The sequence below is a fragment of the Stegostoma tigrinum genome, chromosome 16, assembly GCF_030684315.1.
Source record: "Stegostoma tigrinum isolate sSteTig4 chromosome 16, sSteTig4.hap1, whole genome shotgun sequence".
Taxonomy (NCBI): domain Eukaryota; kingdom Metazoa; phylum Chordata; class Chondrichthyes; order Orectolobiformes; family Stegostomatidae; genus Stegostoma; species Stegostoma tigrinum.
The window spans coordinates 65149330-65172568 of NC_081369.1; the positions used below are offsets into that span (position 1 = coordinate 65149330).

A 23239-nucleotide genomic window follows, 5' to 3' on the forward strand; every position below is an offset into this window, starting at 1 on the left:
GAACGCCCTTGACCGCGTCTCCCGCATTTCCCGCGACACATCCCTCACACCCCGCCCCCGCCACAACCGCCCCAAGAGGATCCCCCTCGTTCTCACACACCACCCTACCAACCTCCGGATACAACGCATTATCCTCCAACACTTCCGCCATTTACAATCCGACCCCACCACCCAAGACATTTTTCCATCCCCTCCCCTGTCTGCTTTCCGGAGAGACCACTCTCTCCGTGACTCCCTTGTTCGCTCCACACTGCCCTCCAACCCCACAACACCCGGCACCTTCCCCTGCAACCACAGGAAATGCTACACTTGTCCCCACACCTCCTCCCTCACCCCCATCCCAGGCCCCAAGATGACATTCCACATTAAGCAGAGGTTCACCTGCACATCTGCCAATGTGGTATACTGCATCCACTGTACCCGGTGCGGCTTCCTCTACATTGGGGAAACCAAGCGGAGGCTTGGGGACCGCTTTGCAGAACACCTCCGCTCAGTTCGCAACAAACAACTGCACCTCCCAGTCGCAAACCATTTCCACTCCCCCTCCCATTCTCTTGATGACATGTCCATCATGGGCCTCCTGCAGTGCCACAATGATGCCACCCGAAGGTTGCAGGAACAGCAACTCATATTCCGCCTGGGAACCCTGCAGCCATATGGTATCAATGTGGACTTCACCAGTTTCAAAATCTCCCCTTCCCCTACTGCATCCCTAAACCAGCCCAGTTCATCCCCTCCCCTCACTGCACCACACAACCAGCCCAGCTCTTCCCCCCCACCCACTGCATCCCAAAACCAGTCCAACCTGTCTCTGCCTCCCTAACCGGTTCTTCCTCTCACCCATCCCTTCCTCCCACCCCAAGCCGCACCCCCAGCCACCTACTAACCTCATCCCACCTCCTTGACCTGTCCGTCTTCCCTGGACTGACCTATCCCCTCCCTACCTCCCCACCTACACCCTCTCCACCTATCTTCTTTACTCTCCATCTTCGGTCCGCCTCCCCCTCTCTCCCTATTTATTCCAGAACCCTCTCCCATCCCCCTCTCTGATGAAGGGTCTAGGCCCGAAACTTCAGCTTTTGTGCTCCTGGGATGCTGCTTGGCCTGCTGTGTTCATCCAGCCTCACATTTTATTATCTTGGAATCTCCAGCATCTGCAGTTCCCATTGTCTCTTGCCCAGAATTCTGTGCTCTTTAGTTTTCTTTATCTTCTGAACTTTTAAGTTCTCCGTATTCCCTACCCTAGTAAGTTGCACATACTGGAGGCTATTCAGCTCGTCACATAGAGTACCCATTTAGTCTACTCCCTTCTGCTATTTCTTCATTGTTGTCAAAATTTCTCCTTTTCAAGTAATTATTCACTTTTGTTTTTGGAAGTGCCTATGGAGTCTGCTCCCATCAGCCTTTCAGGCAGAGCTTTCCAGATCATCATAACTTACTCCATTTAAAAATAAATTTCCTCCTAGATTTTTGGCAGTTACTTTCAGCCTGTTTCTCCCTGGCAGTGGGAGGAGTTTCATGATATTTCCCTGCTGAAGCACCTCTTGACTTTGGACATTATCCCTGACTACTTCCACTTTGTCTTTATTTCACCCTCATTGCTGTTGAAACACTCAGCGTGCCTCATTTCCTGTTTGGCTTCTCTGGATCCATAAATCCTGCACCCAAGCTTGTGTCTTAGCCATACTCTTTTGTGCTTGTTTTCACTGACTTCCTTCTGACAGTTGCATAGAGCTCAGAGTACTTGTACTTGTTTATAGGTCTCTCCACAGCCTTCCCCCAGCACGCATACTACATGCCCAATTGCACGTTCCTTTCCTTCCCTCGCTGCTTCTATGAATCTGTTTGAACTGCTCCACCTTTGGTGGCACAGCCTTCAGCTGCCTTGGACAGTCCACCTAAATACCCCCCTGCTTGCTACCTATCCAGCCACCTAAATCCCCCCTGCTTGCTACCTATCCAGCCACCTAAATCCCCCCTGCTTGCTACCTATCCAGCCACGTAAATCCCCCCTGCTTGCTACCTATCCAGCCACCTAAATCCCCCCTGCTTGCTACCTATCCAGCCACCTAAATCCCCCTGCTTGCTACCTATCCAGCCACCTAAATCCCCCCTGCTTCCTACCTGTCCAGCCACCTAAATCCCCCTGCTTGCTACCTATCCAGCCACCTAAATCCCCCTGCTTGCTACCTATCCAGCCACCTAAATCCCCCCTGCTTGCTACCTATCCAGCCACCTAAATGCCCCCGCTTGCTACCTATCCAGCCACCTAAATACCCCCTGCTTGCTACCTATCCAGCCACCTAAATGCCCCCTGCTTGCTACCTATCCAGCCACCTAAATCCCCCCTGCTTGCTACCTATCCAGCCACCTAAATCCCCCTGCTTGCTACCTATCCAGCCACCTAAATCCCCCCTGCTTCCTACCTGTCCAGCCACCTAAATCCCCCTGCTTGCTACCTATCCAGCCACCTAAATCCCCCTGCTTGCTACCTATCCAGCCACCTAAATCCCCCCTGCTTGCTACCTATCCAGCCACCTAAATGCCCCCGCTTGCTACCTATCCAGCCACCTAAATACCCCCTGCTTGCTACCTATCCAGCCACCTAAATGCCCCCTGCTTGCTACCTATCCAGCCACCTAAATCCCCCCTGCTTGCTACCTATCCAGCCATCTAAGAACACTTATTCTAAAGCAATTAGTTCCCTTCAGATCCTGTGTATTTCATTTTCATTTTTGCGACATACCGCTGTCTCACTTGCAACAAATAATTGCATTTATAACAAAAGCAAAATACTGCGACCGGTAGAGATCTGAAAAAATGAACATAGTGCTGGAGGAACTCAGCAAGTGTGGCAGCATATGTGGAGAGACAAACTGAGGTAATGTTTTGAGATTGATATGACTTTTCTTCAGAACTCCAGAGTTGTGAAGAACTGCCAGTGGAGTACTTAAGATCGAGTGTTCTTAAGACATCAGAATTGGAAGCGGTAGAGATCTGAGAAGATATGGGAATGGAGGAAGTTTTAGAGATTTGGAAGGGTGAGACAGTTGAGGAATTTGGAAATCTTAAGAGCATCTCTAAAATCAAGGTGTTGCTTTCCTGGTGCTAATATAGGTCAATAATCACAGGGATATAGGTGAATGGCCCTTGGTGTGAACTAAGATGTGCAGGCTGTCTGCCAAAGACATGAGGTAAATGTAAGTTGGTATGTACGATTGATTTTCATTCACAGAATGCTTTATCTGCTTGCCTACCAGAATAACCCATTGGCTTTCTGGAAAAAATAACTCTTTGATCAGTCTCTGCAGGAAAATCTGTTCTTTTTTTCTTTTTCTGGAGAGAGAGAGAGAGAGAGAGAGAGAGAGAGAGATGGAGAGGGATAAGCATTTGTATTTCTCTATTTCTGACTGTGCATGTTAACTAATTATTGTACCTTCATTGAATAGGTTTTGTTTTGTTTACAAACCAATGTTTGTGTTTATTTAAAAAATACTTTGATTTGATTTTATTGTTCAAACAGATTAGGTTTTTAATTGGCATAGTGGTATCTGGGCCAAGTATTTGTATTTTTTGTTGTGACTCATGGAGTAACGGGACTAGAGTGACTGTGCATTCATCCAGTCTTGGTTGTAACAGATGAAATTTCTACACATCTCAGTCACAAATAATCGTCTCCTTTACCTGAAGATGTGCCTCCCTGTTAAATTTCCCCCCTGTTACACTTTACCCGGCCAGGGGAAACAATATCTTAGTATCTGCCCTGAAAAGTCCGTCATGACCTTCAATGTTTCAGTGAGATGAACTCTTGTTCTTTGAAACTGCAGAGAATACAGACCCAGTTTACTCGGCTGTTCATCACAATTCAACTGTCTCATCCAGTCCATGCGAACTTTTTGTGTGGCTTGTCCAAGTACACTCAAGTCTCTCTGAACATCAACCTTGACAAACTTTACGTTTTCAAAGTAAATTCTCCTTTAACATTTATTTTTTCACGAACAGCCCTCCTTTTCAATGTATTTAGTCTGTAGTGATGTGAAAAAATGGGATGTCTTCTAACCTGGATGAACGCAGCAGGCCAAGCAGCATCCGAGGAGCAGGAAGGCTGACGTTTCAAGCCTAGACCCTTCTTCAGAAACATCAGCCTTCCTGCTCCTCGGATGCAGCTTGGCCTGCTGTGTTCATCCAGCACTACACCTTGTTATCTCAGATTCTCCAGCATCTGCAGTTTGTACTATCTCTGTCTTCTAACCTGACCTATTTAACTCCTCTAGATGCAGCAGCAGGAGCTGGCACAGATGAGACAACGAGATGCAAACCTAACAGCACTTGCTGCTATTGGCCCACGCAAGAAACGCAAACTGGATTCTCCAGGACCGCAAGCGATTGAGGTGGGAATGGCAGCTGGCGAGGTAACCAGACAGGTAGTGCACATAGAAAGTACTGCACTCCATTTACAGATATGCTGCAGCAATATATTGATAATTTTTTTTGTAGACATTTATAGATTTGACATTCTTTTTAGTTGACATCACAAATTATTGCAACCATTTCTGAATCTTGACGCATGCTTAAAAAATGATTGTGACTGGTTGAATGTATTTCTTGTTAATATCAATGTCACTTTTGATGTCCACCACCCCCACCCCACCCCTATCCCAACCCAAAGGTTGTGCTGCCGTAAAAATCTGTGTTTTTTTTTGTGATGTAACTTTTATAATTTTCTGAAACCTTCCAAGTTGCTGCAGGGATGGGAAGACCCATGTTTCCATTTTTGAGACTGAACAAAGTACGATAAGAATGGAATTAATGATTTTTATTAACTCAGTTCCCACAAACAGCTTCTTCAGTATCTATGTAAGGATTAAATGGGTGCAATACTTCGGGCTGATGTATAGGTTCCACAGCCCTTTCACCAACATGTTCTAGAACCCTCGAACTTGAACTTGACTTCTCTCTTTCTGTCCACTCACCTAATGGTTTGGATGCCATGCTGTTTGCTTGCTTCCAAAATTCATGAGATTTTAGATTGATCCCAACCATTTTGGAGCTGGCAAAGTATTTCTTACAGTCTAATGAACTTATATGCAGTACTGCTATCTAAGAAAAAAGGGAGAGAGAAAAGAAGGAGCCACAGATCAGTTAATCTGACATTGGTCTTGGTGGAAAAAACCGAAACAACCGCGGATGATGGAAATCAGAAACAAGGTTTGAAGAAGGGTCACTGGACCTGAGCTATTAAATCTGATTTCTGTCCACCGATGCTGCCATACCTGCTGAGTTCTTCCAGCAATTTCTGTTTGTCGGTTATTGGCCTTTGTACAAACTATTATGAAGGCTACCTAGGAAATCAGCATATAATCAAACAAAGTTGATGTTTCTATGGAAGGGAAATTATGTTTGAAAAATGTATTGAAGTATTTTCAGGATGGAACTAGGAGGATAGATAGACTAAAAATGGTCGTAGTATAGTGAGATTTTCAAAAGGTATATGATAAGGTTTCACACAAAAGAGTAACATGCAAGTTAAGGGCACTTAGGTTTGGTTTCCTGGGGGAACCAACAGATATGAGAACCAGAAAAGTGGAAGGTTTTTCATTCACAGGTTGTGGCGTCACTAATTAGGCCAGCATTATTGCCCGTACCTAATTGCCTTTGAAAAGGTGACGGTGAACCTTCTTCTCGAACTGCTGTAAGTGTTAATATACCCACAATTCTGTTAGGAGGTCTGTTCCTGGTTGTCCAGTTTAATCAATTACTGACTTCCTTCAGCAGTTTGATACAGTTGAATGATTTAGTCTGCCATACAGAGGGCAGTTAAGAGTCAATTACATTTCTGTGCTCCTGGAGTCACATGTAGGCCAGGCCAAATGGATGACAGAATTCATTCACAAAATGAATTGGTGAGCTCAGTGGGTTAGATTCAAGAGCCAACAATGATTTCATGGTCACCATTTCTGAGACGAGTTTTAATTCCAGGTTGTTATTAATTGAATTCATATTTTACCTGCAGCCACGGTTGTATTTGAACTCTTGTCCCCAGGACAGTAATCTAAGCACCTAGATTACTAACCCAGTGACATTATCACAATACCACTGCCTTCCCCAAGATAGAAGTCATGATTATGTTGAATGGTGAAGCAGGCTTGAGGGGTTGTATGGAGAGACATAGATAAGCTGCAGAGCTGGGCTGAGAGGTGGCAAATGGAGTTTAATGCAGACAAGTGTGAGGTGATGCACTTTGGTAGGAGTAACCGGAAGGCAAAGTACAGGGCTAATGGTAAGATTCTTAGTAGTGTAGATGAGCAGAGAGATCTCGGTGTCTATGTACACAGATCCTTGAAAGTTGCCACCCAGGTTGACAGGGCTGTTAAGAAGGCATACAGTGCTTTAGCTTTTATTAATAAAAGGGATCGCGTTCCGGAACCAAGAGGTTATGATGAAGCTGTACAAAACTCTGGTGCGGCCGCACTTGGAGTATTGCGCACAGTTCTGGTCACCGCATTATAAGAAGGATGTGGAAGCTTTGGAAAGGGTGCACAGGAGATTTACTAGGATGTTGCCTGGCATGGAGGGAAGGTCTTACGAGGAAAGGCTGAGGGACTTGAGGCTGTTTGCATTAGAGAGAAGAAGGTTGAGAGGTGACTTAATTGAAACATATAAAATAATCAGAGGGTTAGATAGGGTAGATAGGGAGAGCCTTTTTCCTAGGATGGTGACGGCGAGCACGAGGGGGCATAGCTTTAAATTGAGGGGTAAAAGATATAGGATAGATGTCAGAGGTAGTTTCTTTACTCAGAGAGTAGTAAGGGAATGGAACGCTTTGCCTGCAACGGTAGTAGATTCGCCAACTTTAGGTACATTTAAGTCGTCATTGGATAAGCATATGGACGTACATGGAATAGTGTAGGTTAGATGGGCCTGAGATCGGTATGACAGGTTGGCACAACATCGAGGGCCGAAGGGCCTGTACTGTGCTGTAATGTTCTATGTTCTATGTTCTATACTGATACAAAAGAAGTTGCCAAGTTTGCCTGTTGACAAGCTACTTCAGAATTATTGTGTTGGTAGTTAGGGACTGTTTGGCACAGTTGGTGAGAAGTCTAAACCATGAGGAATTTGGCCATCTCAGGTCCATGCTCGAAGCATTCAATGAGAATAGGATTGAACACTGCTCTGTTGGTCTTCTGACTCAGCAGCCTTGAACGTTTAGCCATGACTAGTCCTGACATTAGGCATGAGAACATGGCTGGAAAGTGAGACTGCCCCCCTGGCCCAAAGCTATCAGCCATAGGTTCAGGGTGTGGAGAGGGTCAGAAACCTGTTTGATTCTGCCCCAATGCTATGTGTAAACCTGGCTGGCCTTCGACAAGGATCATATGGTTTTGACTCTTGAGCTTCAAGCTGCCCTTGACTGTTAAATATTACAGGATACTAATCATTAATGAAAAGACCCAGTGGAGGCTTTTGTTTTATTCTGTGGTTTGTGTGCATTTTGTTTTGGGTGATAATTTGTATAAATAGTGCTTTCCTTACAGTTAAGGGAATAATAGAACATAGAACATAGAACAGTACAGCACAGAACAGGCCGTTCAGCCCACCATGTTGTGCTGACCATTGATCCTCATGTATGCACCCTCAAATTTCTGTGACCATATGCATGTCCAGCAGTCTCTTAAATGTCCCCAATGACCTTGCTTCCACAACTGCTGCTGGCAACGCATTCCATGCCCTCACAACTCTCTGTGTAAAGAACCCGCCTCTGACATCCCCTCTATACTTTCCTCCGACCAGCTTAAAACTATGACCCCTCGTGTTAGCCTTTTCTGCCCTGGGAAATAGTCTCTGGCTATCAACTCTATCTATGCCTCTCATTATCTTGTATACCTCAATTAGGTCCCCTCTCCTCCTCCTTTTCTCCAATGGAAAGAGTACGAGCTCAGTCAACCTCTCTTCATAAGATAAGCCCTCCAGTCCAGGCAGCATCCTGGTAAACCTCCTCTGAACCCTCTCCAAAGCACCCACATCTTTCCTATAATAGGGCGACCAGAACTGGACGCAGTATTCCAAGTGCGGTCTAACCAAAGTTTTATAGAGCTGCAACAAGATCTCACGACTCTTAAACTCAATCCCCCTGTTAATGAAAGCCAAAACACCATATGTTTTGTTAACAACCCTGTCCACTTGGATGGCCATTTTAAGGGATCTATGTATCTGCACACCAAGATCCCTCTGTTCCTCCACACTGCCAAGAATCCTATCCTTAATCCTGTACTCAGCTTTCAAATTCGACCTTCCAAAATGCATCACCTCGCATTTATCCAGGTTGAACTCCATCTGCCACCTCTCAGCCCATCTCTGCATCCTGTCAATGTCCCGCTGCAGCCTACAACAGCCCTCTATACTGTCAACGACACCTCCAACCTTCGTGTCGTCTGCAAACTTGCTGACCCATCCTTCAATCCCCTCATCCAAGTCATTAATAAAAATTACAAACAGTAGAGGCCCAAGGACAGAGCCCTGTGGAACCCCACTCACCACTGACTTCAAGACAGAATATTTTCCTTCTACTACCACTCGCTGTGTTCTGTTGGCCAGCCAATTCTGTATCCAGACAGCTAAGTTCCCCTGTATCCCATTCCTCCTGACCTTCTGAATGAGCCTACCATGGGGAACCTTATCAAATGCCTTGCTGAGGTGCATATACACCACATCCACAGCTCGACCCTCATCAACTTTTCTAGTCACATCCTCAAAGAACTCGATAAGGCTTGTGAGGCATGACCTGCCTCTCACAAAGCCGTGTTGACTAATGTTTAGCCTTGGTGGGGCAATTGGGTGAGGATCCTGCCCTCACGCTGCCAGGATCACATTGCTGAACCTAATTAAAATTGCCCTTATTTGCTTGCATGAGGAGGGGAAATGATGACAGCTGCCTCAACCAATTACAGATAGACCATCAGTTATCCAATTAGAGAGCAGCCCTTTCGTGTACTTCCAGCAGGTTGGTTGAACGGGAATAGCTGTTCCAGAAGCATTGCATATTTGATGCCATCTTTGGACATTTTCATGGTGCTTTTTAGGATTTAAGACCCATTTTCCTCAGGTTGTGCATTTTGAACACCTTTATTATTTCAAGCAAAACTTTATTTACACATGATGGTATTGGACAGCTTGAAACATTGTTAATAATACCTTGACAGATTGCCATGTATAAAGGCTATTTTACATCTCTCATGCTGACCACTGACTAGATTATGAAAAGTTTTGGTATATTTTGCCCTATTTTCTGTGCCAGCTGGAGAATTTCTACTTGTAGGAGGCTGAGAAAAGAAAACAAATGTAATTTCAACCTTTTTCATTACGTTTTCACCCTATGTTTCATCATTTCACATCTTGCCTATGCCTCTGGCTGATAGCTTTGTTTCTCAAGAGCGAACTGAATGTGACTTCTTTTCCACAGAGGAGTCACAGAATCCCTCGGAGGCCTGTGCCTGCTACTGGGCTCCACTCTCTCGCCTGCTTTCAGCCAAACTGAAGGGCTTGTCACAGTTTTCATCTCCTCAGAAATGAGCCCCAGGCACCAGCCAGGAGGAGAAGATGATGGAAGCTTGATTCGGTCCCAGGGCTGACTCATTCCCACTGACAGCAAATCTCTAGCTTTCCAAATTAGTCTGAAACAAAGGCAGCTCTCAGATCTGTGCCAAGCTTAATTTAAACAGATATTGACCTTTTTTTGTGGCAACGGGCTGCTGGAGTGACCTCAGCTGAAATTTAGAGTCATTGATTGCTACCTTTTGTTGATAAGATATATATCCTTAGTTTGGGGGCTAAACTACAAAGGTGATCGAATGCCGTAGCTAGTTCTGTGACCCATACTGCTGCAGGGGCTGAAACTGATAGATGTTCAGGGCCAGTCAGTCTCTCTCAAGCTTGATTTTAAACCCAGAGGCACACAAAGGCCTATAGAACTCCTGAATGTGTATAAGTTACACAACTAGTAATGGGAAGCATTCAGAAGAGGGACCTGGAGGGACTGAGGGAGTGGTTTTTGGGGTCAGGGAAGGGGAGTGCGGTGGGATGAGAGAAAGTAATTAGCTCTCAATACAAACACTGTATTCACTTTGTTATGGGTGTGTGCAGTCCTGGTTCTAATAAATATTGTCATTTAAGTTGGGAGGGAAGGCACATTTGAACTGTGATTCTTTTTCCCCAGCTGCCTTGATTATTTACATGTGCTTGTGAGAACAAGCCACTGGTTGCCGTAGTGATAGATGGGAAAGAAATTTTGTTCCTTAAAGTTTTGGGATTTTCTGTCACGACAGAAATCTGCTTTGTTTTTCAATGGTGTGGAACTGTGGCAACTTTCTCCCTCTATTCAGTTTTCATCTAAACATTTATAACTTGAAGATAAAAACTGAAAGAACTGCGGATCTGTAAATCAGGAACAAAAACAGATGTTGGTGGAAAAGCTCAGCAGGTCTGGCAGTATCCGTGAAGAGAAATCAGAAACGTTAACTCTGATGTTTTTCTTCACCGATGATGCCAGACCTGCTGAGCTTTTTCACAACTTCTGTTATAATTTCAAGATGATTGAATAAAGAACAGATTAGCTGGTAAGTAGGTTATCAACATTCGTTTTGGGATCTGACAGGTCTACTTGGTCTAAGACCATATTATAGCCGCGGCCACCCAGGGATAAAAAGGTGGATTTGAGGTGAGATGAGAACGAGTGACTTTTCTTGATATCAGACACATTCATTAAATATACCCATTAAGAATACATGTAAAATTGAAGTTGCTAGGAATCAGGGATAAGCTTCCTGCTGCTTGGAGTCATATCTAGTGAAAATAAAGATGCTTGTGATTTATGGCAGTTAATCATCTCATTCCTGGGGCGTCACTACCGCAGTTCGTCAGTTTGAAGCCCAGGACTCAACTGTCCTGAGCTGTTTCACCAATGACCTTCTTTCCAAGATGATGCCAGAAGTGAAGATGTTTGCTAATATTGTATAGTTTTGATCCATTTTCAACTCCTCAGAAAATGAATCAGTCCATGCTGGCTTGCAGTAAGGTGTGAATAAAATTAGGGTGTAATAGTAAATGTCAAGAATATTAGTGCCACACACGTACAGCACAATAACCATCATTAATATTATGGACTCTAACCAACTCTCCTTAACATCGGACAGGGTTGCAGTAATTCAATCCCCACAACCATCACCCTGAAAACTACCGCTTATTAGAAGCTGAACTGGACAACAATAGAACAACACCTGAATTTGGAGCTGAAGCAGGGCATTCGGACACTCGAGCCTACACCACCATTCTCTGAGATCTTGGCTGATCGGTTTATGCTTTGAATTTCATTCTCACGTACTTCTGATAACCTTTGATTCTGTTGCTTAACAAAAATCCATCTTTCTGCCTTGAAAATACCTTTTGAGGCAGGGAGCTCCAAAGTTGCATCGTACTCAGAGAAAAAAAAGATTGTCCTCTTTATTCTAAAAGTACATGCCTAATTTTGTCACCGTGCCCCCTAGTTCTGGAGTCATTCACAAAAGGAAACATCATCCCAACACCAATCTTGCCAAGACCACTCAGGATCTTAACAACTTCAATCAAGTCACTACTCATTGCTCTAAACTTCAGTCAAAATGATCAGCTCAGAATGTCTATTTTTGATCATAAGACAACCCTTGCATTCCAGGTGACCCTCCTCTGAACTGTCTCTAACATATTTGCATGACTCCTTAAAGAAGGAGATGAAAACTAAACCTTATATTTGAGCTGGGGTCTTACCAATAACCTTGTGCAGGCGTCCCCAATTTAAGAACATCCGGCCATAAAGGCTGTAATTTTAACGATCTGACATACGAATGTTTCCAGTACTTCTGAATGGCTGTTTTATACTGTCCTGCATTGTGTTTTGATTTGCAAATGAACTTGAGACCAGACACCGGTTGCAACCTGGGGACTGTTTGGATAATTGTTCAATTCCTTGTGTAATAAAAGATAGCATTACATTAGCCTTCTTAATCACTGCTGTACTTGCATACAAAATTATTGTGATACATACACTGGAACACCTGTAACCCTCTGCATCTCTGAATTCAGCTATTATTTCCTGTACAGATGAAGATCTTATCAAACAATCTTATTAAACAAAGAGAGCAATAAGGAAGGAGAAGATCATATATGAAGAAAGGATAGCTAGTAATATTAGAAATGATAGTAAAAGCTTCTTTCAATACATAAGAAACAAACAAGAGGCAAAAGCAGATTTGGGCCGCTCCAAATTGATGCTGGAAGGCTAGTGATGGGAGATAAGGATATAGCTGAAGAACTTAATAAGTACTTTGCGTCAGTCTTCACAGTGGAAGACATGAGTAGTATGCCAACAATTAGGGAGAGCCGGGGGTAGAGTTGAGTACGGTGGGCATTACAAAAGAGAAAGTGCTAGAAAAGCTAAAGGGTCTAAAAATTGATAAATCTCCTGGCCCCGATGGGCTACATCCTAGACTTCTGAGGGAGGTGGCTAAGGAAATAGCGGAGGCTTTGGTCGTAATCTTTCAAAAGCCACTGGAGTCAGAGAAAATCCCAGATGATTGGAAAATTGCTGCTGTAACTCCCTTGTTTAAGAAAGGATCAAGGCAAAAGATGGAAAATTATAGGCCGATTAGCCTAACCTCGGTAGTTGATAAAATTCTAGAATCCATTGTTAAGGATGTGATTTCTAAATTCCTGGAAGTGCAGGGTCAGATTAGAACAAGTCAGCATGGATTTAGTAAGGGGAGGTTGTGCCTGACAAACCTGTTAGAATTCTTTGAAGAGGTAACAAGTATGTTAGACCAGGGAAACCCAGTAGATGTCTATCTAGACTTCCAAAAGGCCTTTGATACAGTGCCTCACGGGAGGCTGCTGAGCAAGGTGAGGGCCCATGGTGTTCGAGGTGAGCTACTGGCTTGGATTGAGGATTGGCTGTCCGACAGAAGGCAGAGAGTTGGGATAAAAGGCTCTTTTTCGGAATGGCAACCGGTGACGAGTGGTGTCCCGCAGGGTTCAGTGTTGGGGCCGCAGCTGTTCACCTTATACATTAATGATCTGGAGGAAGAGACTGGGGGCATTCTGGCGAAGTTTGCCGATGATACGAAGTTAGGTGGACAGGCAGGTAGTACTGAGGAGGTGGGGAAGCTGCAGAAAGATTTAGACAGTTTAGGAGAGTGGTCCAGGAAATGGCTGATGAAATTCAATGTGAGTAAATGTGAGGTTTTGCACTTTGGAAAAAAGAATACAGGCATGGACTGTTTTCTAAACGGTGAGAAAATTCGCAAATCAGAAGTGCAAAGGGAGCTGGGAGTGTTGGTCCAGGATTCTCGAAAGGTTAACTTACAGGTAGAGTCCGTGATTAAGAAAGCGAATGTAATGTTGTCGTCTATCTCAAGAGGGTTGGAATATAAAAGCAGCGATGTGCTTCTGAGGCTTTATAAGGCTCTAGTTAGGCCCCATTTAGAATACTGTGTCCAATTTTGGGCCCCACACCTCAGGAAGGACGTACTAGCCCTGGAGCGTGTCCAGCGGAGATTCACACGGATGATCCCTGGAATGGTAGGTTTAACGTATGATGAACAGCTAAGGATCCTGGGATTGTATTCATTAGAGTTAGAAGGTTGAGGGGAGATCTAATAGAAACTTACAAGATAATGTGTGGTTTAGAAGGGGTGAGCGCTAGGAAGTTATTTCCATTAGGCGGGGAGACTTAGGACCCGTGGGCACAGCCTTAAAATTAGAGGGGGTAAATTTAAAACTGAAATGAGACGACATTTCTTCAGCCAGAGAGTGGTGGGCTTGTAGAATTCATTGCCGCAGAGTGCAGTGGAGGCCGGGACGTTGGATGCCTTCAAGGCAGAGATCAACAAATTCTTGATCTCACAAGGAATCAAGGGCTACGAGGAGAGTGCAGGGAAGTGGAGTTGAAATGCCCATCAGCCATGATTTAAATGGCGGAGTGGACTTGATGGGCCGAATGGCTTTACTTCCACTCCTATGTCTTATGGTCTTGTGGTCTTAATTCTTCCTGTCAAGGTAAACGACTTCATATTTTCCCACATAATGCTTCATCTGCTAAATTTTTGCCCTCTTATTCAATCCATTGATAAGTGTCTGTAACCCCCTTGTACACTCTTCACCATATTTTCCTGCCACACCTTTGCTCCCCTCGTCTAGATATTTCATAATCAACCACATCAGGGATGTTATGACACACCTCTGGAGTAGGTGGGACTTGACCCTACGCCTCCTGGCTCAGATGTAAGGATACGTTCACCGTCTTATCGTTGCTTCCTTCATCTATGTTGTTGTAAAAGCCTAGTGATTCTGTCACATCGCCCTGCAGTACTTATCACATCCGGTCAATGCATAGTTTGTTTTCAGCCAACCAACTGATTTTCTATCCATGCTGATATGTTACTGTTACACCACATGCTTCCACTTTGCATAAAAATCTTATATATGTTGTACCTTGTCAATCGTCTTCAGGAATCCAAGTACAGCATGTCAGCTGATTCCCCTTTATCATGGTGCATGTTACTTCCTCAAAGAATTCCAGTAAAATCATTAAACATGATTTCTCTTTTATAGAACCATGTTGACTATTACCAATTATCTTTATTTTTTCAAAGTGCCCAGCTATAACCTCTCTAATGTTCAATGCTAATGTCTTCCCCCAAGACAAACAGCAAGCTAACTACAGTTGCTTGTTCACTGCCTCCCTCCCTTCATGAATAGTGGAGACATATTTGCTTTCTAATCTAGCAAATTCTTGAAAATGAACTACTATACATAAGGTGAAGTTTATCAGGACAGAGAACTTGTCATCCTACAGCTCTATCAGTTTTCTCAGTGCTACCTCCCTGGTGATTGTGTGTCCACCAAGACCCTCTCTCCTAATTTACGGCTGGATTGCTTTTTGTATGCACTTTAGTGAAGACAGAAGCAAAATATTTGTTCACCTCGATTTCCTTATTATCCACTGTTAACTTCTCATTTCTAACAATTTAACTATTGTCCTTTGACAGTGGCATGTAAAAATATATGTGACAATAAATTTCTGTTCTATTCCATTCATATGAATACTGTGGCATGAAGAGTGGGTCAGAGGCTTGCAGTGAGTAACTGATTCCCTAAAGGCTATCCACCATTTACGAGGCACGGAGTCAGGAGTATGATGGAATATTCCTCACTTGTGTGGATGAGTGCATTCCTAAAAACTCAAAAATCTTGTCACCATCCAGGCAAAATAGTGCACTTGATTGTCTCCACATCTACAAACAGTTAGTTCCTGCACCATCAATGCTCGGTTTCAGTACTGTTCACCATCTATAAGGTACAGAAATTCACCAAGAGTCCTTAGACACCATCGCCCAAAGCCATGACCAGTCTTGTCTCGAAAGACTAAGATAGCAGATACGTGAGCATACCACCACCTGCAACATCCCCTCCAAGCCTCTCACCATTCTAATTTGGAAATATGTTGTTGTTCCTTCACTATCACTGGGTCAAAATCCAGGAATTCTTTCCCTACTGGCATTGTGGGTCAACCTACAGCACATGGACTACAACGGTTCAAGAAGCCAGCTCACCCCCACCATCTCAAGGGCAACTAGGAATGGATAATAAGTGCTGGTCCCAGCCAGTGATACCTACATCCCGAGAATGAATGAAAAAAGTCTCTAGAGGGCCAACATTTCTTTTACCTATTCTTTTCCTCCTTAATACCTGTAGAAACTTCAGCTATCCATTTTTATATTTCTCGCTAGCTTACTCTGATACTCAATTTCTTTCTCCTGATTAATCTTTTAGTCATCTGCTGCTCTTCTTCACATCCTGACCAATCATCTGATCAGCTAGTCGTGTTCACACAATTACAGGCTTTTTCCTTAAATTTGATGCTTGTTGTCGCTTTTTCAAACAGTGATAATGGGTCCATCCCTTAGATTTTTTTGTTATACTACAAATGTACTTATTCTGAGTATTCTGAAATATCATCTTAAACATCTGCCACTGCTTCTTTACTGATCTGTCCCCAAGTTTAATATCTGACTTCCTGTCATTAGACAGTATTTAATCATCTGAGTGCAAGCTGCTTTTGTAATATTAACATTTTCTAATCTTGTCATGCTTTTGACCCTGCCAAGGGAACATGTAATGCTTAAACTTTGTAATTATTATACTTATGGCTATCTCATTCTTTCGTTGTAACTGACTCCAGCAATGAATCAGACCAGTGCTGCCTCATTGGAACCACCTATGGACCAGTGCCACAGTCTGAGTACTCCTGAGTCAACTCTCCTGCTGTACTCATTCAAATATCCTTTCCATTATAACTTCTGCTCCAATATGTTACTCACCCCCTGGCCTCTCCTATACCTCTGGACGACCTTCCCGAAAACATCAAATTCGGACAATCCCCTGCCCTCCCTCACACGTACAATTGCTTTCAAGCCTGTAAACAGCCTGTGACTTGGAGCACCTCCCCAAGAATCTTTATATGTTTCTAATTTATGAGGAAGTGATGGCCTGTTTGTATTTCCAGTAGATTATAAATCCAGAGATCCAAGTAATATCCTGGGGACCTGGGTTCAAATCCCTGCTATACTAATGGTGGTATTTGAATTCAGTTTATAAAAATCTGATATTAAGTGTGTAATGATGACCATGAAGAAGGGTCTAGGCCCGAAACATCAGCTTTCCTGATCCTGTGATGCTGCTTTGCCTGCTCTGTTCATCCAGCTCTACACCTTGTTATCCCATGAAACTATTGAGGATTGTTTGAAAAAACCCATCTGGGTCACTAATGTACTTTAGAGAAGGGAATGTGTCACCCTCACCTAGTCAGACCCACATATGACACCAGACCACAGCAATGGCCAATAAATACTGGCCCAGCCAGTGACACCTGCATCCCATGAATGAACTCAGTAAAAAGGTACTGACTCTTTGTAAAGAAAAGTATAAGCAACAACATAATACATTGCTAAATACAGACTAAAAGTCATTAATTTATCACTGCTACAGAAATATCGATGTAATCATACAATTTGAATCCAAAATATGGGCCTCATCCTCACACTATTTTATGATAAAGATGTAATTACACTTTGTTACTGTACATCAGTGACCATGTGATAGTGGATATGTTACGTGGCATGATGATGATTCATCATGAGTGCCAACTTGCCAAATAAGCAGTATATAAATATGCTGTTCAGATGGTTAAATTTGAGTGCGTCATAGCTATCTGAAATACTTCGTAGATCTGTGAAATGACAAAAATCTTCGTGTTTTTAGATTTAAAATAAGTACTGAAACCTAACACGCTGAAAAATGAATTTCTACTGAGTGTTTTGAATGTTTGTGTAAGTTACATATATCCTACATGTTCTACTTTACACAGACTTCTCCCTGTTTTTCCTCTAACTACTTAGGTGAGAGATCTTCAAAGCTGGGAAAGGACATACATAGATGCCCAGTTTCAGTGCTGCAAATTTATGCTGTGGTGTACAATGCTCTTGATTCATCCTCAGCAATGTGGTTGAGCTAAGGCCTTCTGCCATTAACCCACTATACAAATGTGTCATTTCCTTATGGGCCCTCAGAATAAGCGTGCTACTTTGAGCCAAACAAGGACAGTTTTCTACTGTTGGCCCTTACCCACAAGGGACTGCATGAGACTGCAGTAGAGTCAGTTTAGACAGTAAGTTTTCATTTCTGCAGTGTGGTTAGAATAAACCCAGTGAAAGGTGTGTGCCAGCAAGCAGCAAGCCTTTTGACTATAAAAATTGCCAGACACTTGGCTTAAATATAATGTGATCCTCTACAACTAAACCACGGAATATCACTTCTTTTTGATTATTATAGAATATAACGAACAGAGAGTTATGGACTGTCATTTTCTGCAATCAAGGAAGATATCAATATCTGCTTGGATTAGTCAATTATAATCATAAACTCTGAGATTTATAAAAGAAGAGGCTGGAATTTTGATACTAGTTGTAGTCAATTTAAACATAGCTAATCTATCACCCTGTGAAATGTGTCTCTGACAGAAAAAAACACCTTCATTCATAGTTGCACCTGTTCATATCAGGCAGAATGCGAGTCATGCTTTAGATTTTCCCCATATACTATACCCTATTATCTCCGTCGAATATTCCTTTGCTGAATCAATGCCAGCATCAACCAGTTATTCCCATGAAATATTGAACTTTACAAACTGAATTTAAAATACAAGTCAGGGCAGATTGTATCTAAATTACACAGAACATTCATCAAACAATGGTGAGTTCTGGTTCAGGGCAGTAAGACCTAGTGCTCCATGTGAGCACTGACAGGCCTCTGGGTCCTTTACTAATACTGGACCGATGCTGGACACTGTGTTTAGGAAGAATGTGAAAGATTTGGAGTGGGTTCAAAAACAGTTGAAAATAATTGTCCCAGAAAGAATGAACTTTACAATGATAGATTGGAGAAGCTGGGGCTGTTTTTCTTGGAGGAGAGAAGATTAGGTGGAGATTACAGATATGTAACAAATTATATAGGATCTGGGGAGATTTGTTTGGGAGAAATATCCCATTAGTAGAAAATTGTGGTCCAGAGGACACTGATCTAAAACCAATGGCAAAAGAAGCAATGGCAACATGAGGAAAACCTTTATATGAGAAAAACAGAACCTTCCAGATCCATGACCACTTCCATCTAGAAGGACAAGGGCAGCACATACACCATCACCACCTGCAAGTTCTCCTCCAAGCCACTCACCATCCTGACTTAGAACCCTAACCCATTCCTTCACTATTGCTTGGTCAAAATCCTGAAATTCATTCCCTGAGGGCATTGTGGGTGCTCGTACAGCTCGTGGCCTGCAGCGGTTCAAATCTGTCATGCACTGCCTGACAGTGTGATAGAGATACATTCATTTAGAATTATAATTGTCTGATGATAATTACCTGAAGAGAACAAATGTGCAACACCTTGGGGAACTGGACAGGGGACTGCGACTGAGAATTTTTTCATCGCTAACACAGACGCGATGAACCAATTGGCTGGCCCCGGAACTTTAATCATTCAGAGATTATCTTTTTTGATCTGGAAGCACGTCGGCTGACAGGTGATCTTTTCGAGGAAGAGGAAGCAGTTATGAAATTAAAAGTGTCAATTTGAAAAATTATAAGCTACGTTGTAAGAGTAGGGCAAGGATTACAAATTCTACTAAAAGAAATATACATTTATGATTGATATCAAAGGAATACCAATACTTGGGTGAATTCTTAGTTACAAAAAGTAATCAAAGTGAAAATCCTGAATCATTTAGGAATAAGTTATAAACCGGTTTTCTCTTGGATGAGTAATTTAAAGAAGTGAGTGAATGATCTGTCTAATACACAGTTGTCTTCTGATCCTTGTAGGTCTGTGTGGGGACCTTCCTAAATTGAGAACCTTTAATCACACACAGTGCTGTGCCCTGATGTATGATTTATGTGGGTTTAGCAATTGCCTCTTTGCTTTTGTGCTCTACATCTCCTTTTATAAAGGCGAGAATCCTGGATTTGTTTTTATTGCTGCTTCATCAACTTGTCCTCCCACTAGCAAAGATTTGTGTACCCTCAATAAGATTTTCTTTCTTTGTCCATTTCACTTAAAAAAACTTTGCTCCCTGCCCATCATTCTTTGATATAGTTCCCTTAAGTCTTTCTAATCTCTTCTACTTTGCCTCTGTAATGGCTTGATTATTTTTCTATAACTGATGCTACATTTATCATTTGTCTGTTTTTGAAAGTACCCTTCTAATTTTAACTTTAGTTCCTGTGGTCATCGCGGGAACTATGCTTTTCTGCTCCATTGTTACTTCTGAGATTGTGTCAAATCTATGACATAGTTAATTCCTCTTGGAAGATATCTAATTTGTATTTTATATGAATTTGTTTTCAAGTGTATTTGGGCTAACTTCTGTTTCATAGAATCATAGAATCCCCACAGTGTGGAAACAGGCCCTTTGGCCCAACAAGTCCACACCAAACCTCAGAGCATCCCACCCAGACCCATCCCCCTAATCTACACATCCCTGAATGCTACAGACAACTTAGCATGGCCAATCCATCTAACCTGCACATCTTTGGACAGTGGGAGGAAAGCACAGCACCCAGAGGAAATCCATGTATATTTGGGAGAATGTGCAAACTCCACACAGACAGTTGCCCGAGGCTGGAATCAAACTCAGGTCCCTGGCACTGTGGGGCAGCAGTGCTAACCGTTGAGCCACCGTGCTTCATTGGAATTGACTTCTCTTTTGCTGTAATGATTCTGTGGCATGGGTTTAACTTGCCCCTGTTGACATGCTTGTGAGTTGAAGATATTTTGTTAAATCCAGTGGGCAACCTGCCTGCAGCCTACTTGCCCCTGCCATTCTTATACTACTAGTGGGGTGGCCTTGAGTGTGCCAGTTGAGGCCCTTAGTGGATAATCACTGTTCACTCAAGGACTTCATCCAACTGTGAGCGTTGACATTATTGCAGTAGAGAGAGTGCACTGAAGGTTCACCATACTTATTCCTGGGACCTTCCTATGAAGACCTTCCTATTGCTTGGGCAAACTGGCCTGTATTCTCTTGAGTTTTAAATGTGACAGATGATCTTATCAAAATCTACAAAATATTTAAAGGGATTGACAGATAAGATGGTCAAGTCTAAAACCAGGGGGTACAATTTAAACGTAAAGGGAAGACCACCTAGGTCCAAGCTAAGGAGAAATTGCACAGAGAGTTATGAAGTGTGGTCATATAGGTGGCCATCTCACTCCCAGTAATGGCCCAAGGCCAATATAGAGCCTGTTCATGTTTGTGTGTCACCTGGGCTGCAAAGCCTACTGACCATAACAGTTCCGTGCTGTTCAAGTTGATAAATCTCTCATATACACACATAAACGAAGAGTGAAATCTTAATTTGTTGACAAGTTGTGAATCAGAGTTCTTTTATTAAAACTCGGGACTATAATGTTATTTTGCAGATGTGATTGTAATTTCAGCCCAGGACCTCGTTTGATGGCATTCAAAACTGGCACAAATTTTATCTGATCGTGGAGTTGATCAGTGTAAACACTTTGCGAAGCAATGTTCACAGAAAAAGGAAGATATTGCTGACTGTGGTTTTTGTTCCCCTGACTAAAGTAGTCTTCTCTAATTCTCAGAACCTCACATTCCTCAAGAGCAGAAGCGGAATGTTTAACCCGTTAAGTCTGCTCCGCCATTCAGTGAGATCGTGGCTGATCTGATAATCCTCATCTCCACATTCCTGCCTTTTTCCCATAACCTTTGATTCCCTTACTGATTAAAAATCTGTTCATCTCAGCTTTGAATATATTTAATGATCTAGCCTCAATACCCTCTGCAGGAAGATATTCCACAGATTCACTACCCTCTGAGAGAAGAAATTCCATCACTGTAGTCTGTTGCACACCCTGTACTCCGTTGTTACTGCTGATTGTTTCATCCATTGCACTGTTCAACTGGAAAACTTTCTCTCAGTGTTCAACTTGACACCACACTTTCAAATCCCTCTTGTGGGCAGTTCATTTTTTGCCCCTTTTCCCAGCTCCCATCTCATTTTCATATCCTGCTTGTTCTCATTCATGTCTACCATGAAGATGTTCAGACTGTAAGTTATCTTAATTTTATTGCTGTTAGTTTTTAATTTGCCTGTTAATTGTCTGCGATAGAGTTGGTTCAGTTTTCCACTTTTTTTCTCTGTTGTTGAATTCATAATTTCTTCATTTCTGAACTTACATTTCTGCTTTTCAGATTTGATTTCATTTAAGCTTAATCTGATCACTCTTCTCTGCACGTATTTGTTATTGTGCTGGGTTAGCAGATAATACCTTTGAGAAACATTACCACCTCAGATGCATTTTGAAAATTTCTTTGATAACCTTGTTAATTGTGCGTTCACCATGGGTCAACAAATTGTAGGTTCTAGTCATACTCCTGGACTCCTGTACGTAAGCTGGATAACAGTAAATGAGTTGCTACTTTGACTATGGAGTTGCACTACAGATTGTATGTTAAACCCATGTTCTGGTAGATATTGAAGATTCTGATGTCCGTAACCTACTAAGTGATGTGCAGTTTAGGTTCTTCCAGGGTCACTCAGCTCCTGAAAAAATACAAACTTGTCAAAAACATTTTTATTCAAAAAATAGCTGAACCCCAGAGGTAAGGTGCAGGTCACTGCCCATGACATCTCGGCAACATTTGACCGAGTGTGCTGTCAGGGAACTCGAGAAAAACAGGAGCCACTGTTGGCAATCAATCATCTTAATTTCAGGACATCTCTACAGAGTTTCACAGGAGACTGTCCTAGGCCCAGCCATCTTCAGCTGCTTCAGTTGAACCAGCATTCAGGACAACATCGATCACAACGCCGCACACCCATGCCGCGGCAACCTCTGCAAGACATGTCAGATCATTGACATGGATATAGACATCACACATGGGAGTAGCACCCACTACGTACATGGCAGATTATCATGTGACTCGGTCAGTGTTATTCACCTAATATGCTGCAAGCAAGGATGCCCCGAGGCATGGTAAATTGGCGAGAGCATGCAGATGCTACGGCAACAGAAGAATGAACACCGTGCAACAATTACTAGAAGTTTCCTCCCAATTGGGGAGCACTTCAGCGGTCAAGGATATTCTACTTCCGATATTTGGGTAAGCATCCTCCAAGGCAGACTTTGAGATACACAACACAGAATCGCCAGCAGAAACCAATAACCAAGTTCCATACCCATGAAGGCAACCTCAGACATGATCTTGGGTTCGTGTCGTACTACATGTAATCCCACCATACTGTTTTGTATCTGTAAAATCTTCCTTAGGACATAGAAAAGTGCAGCACAGGACAGGCCCTTCAGCCCATGATATTGTGCCGAACTTCTACCCTAATCCTAAGGTCTGTCTAACCTCCAACTCTACCTTATTACTATCATCCATTTGCCTATCTAATTGTCTGAGGCTGACTCAATGACCCTCTCCAGCAATGCGTTCCATGTTCTTACCGCTCTCTGAGTAAAGAACCTACCTCTGACATCTCCCCTATATCTGCCTCCACTCACTTTAAAACTAGGCCCCCTCGTAATAGCTACCTCCACCCTAGGAAAAAGTCTCTGGCTGTCCACTGTATCT

The 23239-nt window shown here is 42.9% G+C and overlaps 1 protein-coding gene across 4 annotated transcripts in view; it reads left to right on the top strand.

The window, feature by feature from the left end:
- Window positions 1-23239, top strand: part of LOC125460101 (transcription initiation factor TFIID subunit 4-like) — a 445881-nt gene that overhangs the window by 202730 nt on the left and 219912 nt on the right. For 3 of the 4 annotated variants that reach the window (XM_059651796.1, XM_059651795.1, XM_059651797.1), the window contains one exon: window positions 4275-4424. In XM_059651796.1, coding sequence (XP_059507779.1) covers window positions 4275-4424 — 150 coding nt within the window. The remainder of the gene's footprint in view (window positions 1-4274; window positions 4425-23239) is intronic. The other variant, XM_048547209.2, reaches the window with a different exon arrangement.